Raw genomic sequence first — 7,123 nt, 5'->3', positions numbered from 1 at the left:
CCTGATTCTGTCATGTGGCAGAGAGGCAGACCCCACATCTTTACCACAGGATTCACAAGAATCTCATAAAAAGTGGGAAATAATTCCAAAAACTGTAACAGAGGAAAAACAAGGTCCTATGGAAATGGTAAAATCTGACAAGCTGGACATTATACTTTTGTTCCTTACTGCTCAGTATAAGAATAGGCTGACAAGATCCATGAAATATTATGAGGCTCATTTAAAAGCGCCTCAGTAACCATGCAACTACTTGCACAGAACTTCTGAGTGGTCTCCTGAGTCATTGAATATCACTGAACAGTAAAAGGTATCTTTCATCTAAGAGTTTCAAGACAGCAGCATATTATAGTCCTTATTTCTTCAGAATTCTGGACTAATACTAGATATGTGAATTTACAAAGTAAAATAGTTAAGTTGTAGTTACTTTAAAATGCAATTTATCAAAATCTGCAAATAATTGAGGATTAAATATTTCTTTCAAAAATTACACCCTTAATTTAATATGGAAGGAAGAATTACACTATGACAGTTTTAGGAACTACATCTCCCAATATAGCTTAAAAAACCATTGTCTTACTTTTTATGTAATAGTACTTGAGGAGGTAGGAAACATAATTTTATAAATTCGTTGGATTATTGCAATGAAGATCTGGTTTTGTCGGGACCAAAAGGGCAATCCTGCAAGCTTCTCCCAGGTGAAAGTCTTGTCCTATTTGACCTTTGACTAAAAATACTTTGATTAACAACACATTAAAAAAAAACCAAAAAAAACCCCCCAAAAACCCAAAAAACCCCAAACAAACAAAAAAACAACCCTAACTGAAGAACAGTGATTAGTTGTGGATTTTTAAATGTTCTCTGCTTAAAGACCAAATCTCAAGTTTTTTAACTATATCCCATTTTTTGGTTGAGATTAATTCATTTGAATTAAATACCAGATGAATTTGTTTATATGCTATGTCTATTATATCAATGACATTTAAGTTTTAAAATTAGGAAATGAATTGACCTTGAGCAGCACATGTACTCAAAATTTATAATTCAGAAGAATATTAATAATTTAATTTGATAAAAGGAACAGCTGTTCTAGTTGATTGGAAGCAGCTAAAAGTAAAAAATGTATTTTGTGAATGCAAAATTAAAAGTTAATTTTATTATGGAGTGCAATTTGGCAACTAGAAATAAATTCTTAAGATGTAAGCAATATATTTTTGTAATGCTCTACCTATACATCAGAAAGGTCACATGTATATTTAAATGCCATATTACTAAAAAAGTTTAATGATTTCAATTGAAAACCTGTCATATGATTTAGCTATTTACAGATGGGTATGAAACAGCTATGATGCATAAATACTTCCTTTTCCCAATGATCTATTTAAAAGCTTTACGGATAAATATTTTTATTATTTTTTAATATATTATAAACTGTTAGTTTCACTTACCTAAGTAAGTCTCCTAAGTCTCTAATTTTCTGCTTTTCTGTGTGTGTGGGGACCATTCTTAGAGATGAAGATTTTAATTAGCATTTGATACTGTGGGTTTTCACTTAAACACATCTCTCTCTCATGACAGGTTTTTAACTAATTTTGACTGCATGTATTTTAACCTGTGCATTTTCAAGCTTTAATGCAGTCATTACACACACATGTATATACAAGGTGCATGGGCTACAACACGACGCTACTTTGAGTAAGAACCCAAAATAGTCTGCTAGACTAGACAACATAGATGCTTGGCAAATTCAGCATGTCTTCAAAGTGGAGAAAAATCTTTCCATAATGGTTCAGCTTAGAAATCACCACAGCCACCATTATCGGGCTAATTTCTGCTAGTTACATCTGCTCCAAGAGGAACAGGACTCTAGCTCTGAGTCAGGATAAACTTTCATCAGAAACCATTGCTCCAGCTCATGTCATACTTCCACTTCACCTTGGCACGCAGCAGAGAAAGGCCGTCGCTGTAGGGGAACTATTCTATCGTGTGAGAGACCTTTCTTCCTTTGGGACTGTTGTTTCTCCTGTACTGCTTCCAACAAAAGCACTTTCCACTGCTCTCCATCTTAAGTAGTTTTGATCCATACACAGAATTGAAAGACTATTTAGCGAAACAAACTTTTTAAAAGCGATCTGAAATTCTCTGACTCTATACGCTCTTAATGTAACTTAGTATCAAAGAAGGAAACCAGATTGCCATGAAACATTTTAAAAAGCAGTAACATTGATGAAATATTTAAATCCTACCTCAGTAGCAAATGGGATGCACTTTTGTCTCAAAGACTTTTTTTTTTGCTAAGGACTTCTGGATCAGCTCCATCATTTATTTCCTGCCTTGCTGTCACTCAATCGGGAACATTAAAGATATCTTCTACTTAGTATCACCCAACCACACACTTCTGACACCTAAATCTTTGGCAAAGGAACGCCAGCTAATGAAATGAAACATATTCCTCTCAGTGTTTTCCATAACACAACAGTTTACAGAAGATTCTTCAGTAGAAAAGAAGACAGCTGCTTGGTTATTAATTTAGTAAGCTGACCCTAAGAATATGGTGTGGGAAATTAATTCAGAATAATAAATATTAAAATATTTTTAAGGATCTGTACTGTGTAACAGAAGTTAACTGTCCATTAACTTCTCATTATTTCAGATATGAGGGCTCTCATGGTATTGTCTCATCTCATTATTCCCCAGAAGGAGAGATTCTTGGTGGTATTTGACATACATACAAACACATTAGTTTTACATGTCCTGTCATTACAAACATTAATCGAGCTGGGTTTTTTCTTGATTCAGATGTCCACGGCAAAGTGTATCTCTACCAATATGGTTGTGCCAAAGCTTGCTTGACAATTGCCACCAGAGGATCTCACCTGAAGCTGAACAGTTCCAGATTAGCCCTAGTGATGTTTTGAAGGCACTTTTTATTTCACTAAAGGCTGTCATTATCTACCAGGTACTTCTAACCACTGTTTTGTGCTAAGAGTCTTGCCCTCTGCAGGACAGTGAGTGCCATTTTGTTCTACTGGCAGGGTAACGTGTCTCAGCCCCTAAATTCTGCAGTTTTACAGAAAGTTAACATTCGGGAAGCATGTTTTGGCTCTGCTGTGCCACAGACAACTTAGGCTGGGAGTGGCTGTTTAGGGCTGGACCACTTTGAGAAGGGGCATCACTAACACTGACTGCTGCCCATTGCTGTACAAATATATATCCCAGTCTTGAACTTAACCCGTATGCTTATTCCCAGTACTGGCACCATGCATTCCTTTTTTTTATTTTTTTTTTTTCCTCTCAGCTTCATGCGTAGGAGACAATATTCTGAAAATAGTTTTAAAAACCGAAACCCAACCCACCAACCAAAGCCAAGAGGCACACCCGTCCGAAGCAGCTCCCGGGATTTTAAAGGAGTTTACCATGAGCAGCTCTCAGGTCACGGTGCGCTGAGCTCCGCCCGGCCGCCGCGATGGGGCCGGCCCGGGCCCGGGCCGCCGCCTCAGCGGGAAATGGCGGGAAGGGGCGGCGGCGCGCGGGGCACCCGCGGAAGGATCGAACGACACCGACGCGGCGGGACCGTCCCTGCTGACCCCGGTGAGAACGTGTTTATTTCACGCTGCGGTAGCGGGTCGCTTTACAGAAACATCTCATGCTGGACCCCGCGCGGGGTCAAAGACGGAGGGAAACACGTGTATTCAAACGTAACTATTAAATAACCTGTACATAAAACTTCAGTCTGTTACCCTGAAAGCACCGAGGGCCGAGCCCCGGCACGGCCACGCCGACGCTGCCACCTCACCCCCGGGTGTCTGTTAGCCTCGACCCCCGCGGCCGGCCCGGGCCGGCCCCGCTCTTGCCCCAGCGCCCGGGCCCCCCCCTCAGGCGCGCTCCAGGCCGGGCCGGGCGCCTGCCCCGGGACGGCCCCGGGGCCCTATGAGCGTCCAGTCCCGGGCCTGAGGGTCCGCGGAGCCCCCCCGCCCCCGGCCGGGGTCCTGCCCGCCGTGCCCGGCGAGAGTCCGAGAGCGGGCCGACCTCTCCCCGCCGCCACCGCCCTGTCCCCGGCGGCGAAACGCCCCCAGCCCGGGTCCCGCCGCGGCTCGGCTCGGCTCGGCTCGGCTGGGCCCGGCCCGCAGAGGCAGCAACGGCCGGCAACCCCGGCGGTCACAGGTCGCGGCTGTCCTCCCGCTTGACGCCGTCCGCCACCGCCTTCAGCTTCTTGTTCTGGTGGGTCTTGACGTGCTTGGCCAGGTGGTCGCTGCGCATGAAGCGCTTCCCGCACTCGGGGCAGACGAAGCGCTTCTCGCCCGTGTGAGTCCGCAGGTGCCGCTGCAGCTCGTCGGAGCGGGTGAAGCTCTTCCCGCAGAAGAGCCAGTTGCAGACGAAGGGCCGCTCGCCCGTGTGCCAGCGCAGGTGCGCCTTCAGGTGCGAGGTCTTGCCGTACACCTTGCCGCAGCCGGGGATGTGGCAGATGTGCTGCTTCTTCTTGCCCGGCTCCGCCTCAGGGGCGCTGCCCGCGGCCGACTGGCAGTTGGGGCAGCGGCAGCGGCGGCACCTCCTGGCCGTGGCCGCCAGGGGAGACTTGGTCTGCAGCAGGGCGGCGATCTGCGTCTGGTATTGAGCGAAGTCCGAGTGCCCCAGCACCAGGCTCCGCGGCAGCGCCGCCGCCGCGGGGAAGCGGTGGCCGCAGCCTCCCGGGGCGCCGGCCTGCTGGATGCTCCACCAGGGGATGTCCTCGGGCGGCGGGTTGGGCGACAGTTGCCGGCAGGGCTGGGCGGGCGGAAGCAGGTTGGAGTACCCGGGCGGCAGGGCAGCCTGGGCGGCGTAGGGGACGTAGGCGGGCGGGCAGCTGGACGGCAGGGCAGCCATGGAGGAGGGCAGCATCTTGACGGGGGAGAATTCGTAGGGGTAGGAGGGGTCCGCCGGGGGGGTGAGGGGCAGTTCGTGAGAACCCCCGAAGGAGGGCTGCAGGTGGTTCTTCTGAGGGGTCAACCCCAAGCTGGGATGCGGCGGCGGCAGCCCTCCCGGGGAGTGCGCTGGCATCTCGCCGCTCCACGGGTGGAAGATCCTAGAGGGGGATCCCAGCGTCGGGTCGTAGGACACAGGCAGGAAATCCGAGGGCGCTGCGCCCGGCTGCCCGATCCGGCTACAAGTAGCGGCCAGAAGAGCTAGAGGCGAGTGCTTGGCCAAGTCTGGGGAGGCGCTGGGGGTGCGGTCCTGCGCAGGAACGGGAGGGAGGGGAGAAGGGAAGGAGGGAAGAGAGCGCGTTACTCGCCGCCCGCCGACCCCGGCCTGCGAGAAACTTCCCGCGCCGCAGCCCGTGCGCGGCTGGGGCCGCCCCGCCGCTCCCCGCACGGCCGATAAACTTTCCGAAAACAGCGCGCACCCAGAGGGCAGGACGGGCCCGGCCCCCCCGCCCCGCCCAGACACCGGTCCCGCCTGCACCCGGTGCCGCCGGCCCTCCTGGGCCGCGGAAGCAGCCGCCGCGGGTAGGGAAGGAGCCCCCGCGCCCCCCACGGCCCCCACGGCCCTTGCCACGAAGCACTGCCTGGAGTTAGTGACGGGCTGCCGGCGGGACAGGAAAGTTACCAGCCCGAGAAGCCCGAGCCCGGCCTCCTACCGCCGCGGGGGTCCCCACCTACCTCTCCGGGCCTCCCGCCGGGTAAAGCCCCGGGAGGGAGGCGGCGGACGCCAGCTGCCCCCGCGCAATGCGGGTCACAACCGCGGGACTCGGTGCAGTTCGAGCAACCGGGTGCGGGTACCGACCTGGAGGAAAGCCTGGAGGGAGTCGTTCCGGAGGACAGCCACCGCGGCCATGGCTACTGCGCCCAGGGCGAAGGGAAGGCGCCGGGGCACTGCCGAGGCATGAGGACGCCGAGAAGAAGACGAGAAGCTGCCCAGTTTCCTTCCCTCTCCCCCTCTCTCTCCCTTTCCTTCTGATCTCTTCGCCTCCGTGCGCGTCCCACCCCCCCGCGCCGCGCGATCTCCGCGGACTGTCTGACTGCGCCAGGATCACCTCCAAGAATTTGATAAGGACTTTGCCGGGCCGCCAACCAGTCAGAGGGAAGATTTATGGCTTTGAAGTTTGCCGCTACCCAATCATCAAAGAATAGCGGCTCTTTCAGAAGCGAAAGCAAATCCTTTGAATCCACAAAGCTCCTATGGTGTGTTTGTTGGTCTGGATAAAAGAACTGATTATTAGGGGGGATGGGAAGGGAGGAGATAAAGGCGGGACAATTAATGAAGTAATCACTATGTGGGAAATGTATATACACAAATAATTGGATTTTCTTGATCAAAGGACCCCTTGCCGCCTAGAGACCCTCGCGTTGGATGTGCAAGACACTGGATTCCCCCCCCCCCCCCTTTTTTTTTTCTCCTATGCAATTAAATTTGTGGCAGAGCCCTTAAGTGACAACGTGTCTTTGTTATCGCTCGAGGAATCTGCCTCCGGATTCCTCTGATAGTGTTTAATGACTGAAAGTAACATAGCACAGCGAGTTCACCTGATCGGGGCTGCTCGACCCCAGCCGTAAAACTTCCCTGGAGTAATTGTCGGTGGTTCCTCCCCGCTCCCTCCCTCCGCCCGCCCTTCCCCCGAGGCTGAGGGGTATGCCCTCGATATGACTCGGCAAATAACCGCGCATTTCCCCCTCTGGTAGCTGGATTTGTTTCACCTCGCTCAGCCGGCATTGCCCCCTTGTTACCGGGAGCCCCCGTCTGGCGCGGGGCCAGGCCGGGCGCCCAGCCGGGCCCGGGGAGGAGCGGCGGGCTGCCACCAGCAGCAAGCGCTCTCTCAGACACACCGACAAACCGGGCAGCCGGGAAACAGAATGGAAAAGTTTCCTCATTTCTTCAAACGAAGACCGGGGTCATGGCGGGCCTGCCGAGCCGGCCTGTTTTGCGCCGGCGGGGAGCGCACATCGGGGCGGCTCCTCGGGGGACGAATGCTGCTACCGAGCCTCTACCTTCCCCGCTCTCTTACCTCCTGCCCCAAAGCCAAAGTCGGCCCCGAGCGCTTTGTTACTTCATCCCGCACCTTCCGGCCTCTGTCTATATATGTCTATACGCATGTGTATATGAAGGATGTAACCTGCCTTACGTTCGACCATGTGTGAGGCTCTTGCCCCTC

The 7,123-nt window shown here is 52.0% G+C and overlaps 1 protein-coding gene across 1 annotated transcript; it reads right to left on the bottom strand.

Moving 5' to 3' along the window:
* Window positions 1-4,147: 4,147 nt before the first annotated feature.
* On the bottom strand, window positions 4,148-5,973 carry SP5 (Sp5 transcription factor). Its single transcript, XM_040069844.2, has 2 exons — window positions 5,758-5,973; window positions 4,148-5,208 (listed from the first exon to the last, which is right to left on the bottom strand). The coding sequence occupies exons 1-2, from the start codon at window positions 5,806-5,808 to the stop codon at window positions 4,156-4,158; spliced, it is 1,104 nt and encodes a 367-aa protein (XP_039925778.1). The 5' UTR covers window positions 5,809-5,973; the 3' UTR covers window positions 4,148-4,155.
* Window positions 5,974-7,123: the final 1,150 nt, after the last annotated feature.

This window comes from Hirundo rustica, chromosome 7 (assembly GCF_015227805.2).
Source record: "Hirundo rustica isolate bHirRus1 chromosome 7, bHirRus1.pri.v3, whole genome shotgun sequence".
NCBI lineage: Eukaryota > Metazoa > Chordata > Aves > Passeriformes > Hirundinidae > Hirundo > Hirundo rustica.
This window is presented reverse-complemented; position numbering and strand designations above follow the sequence as displayed.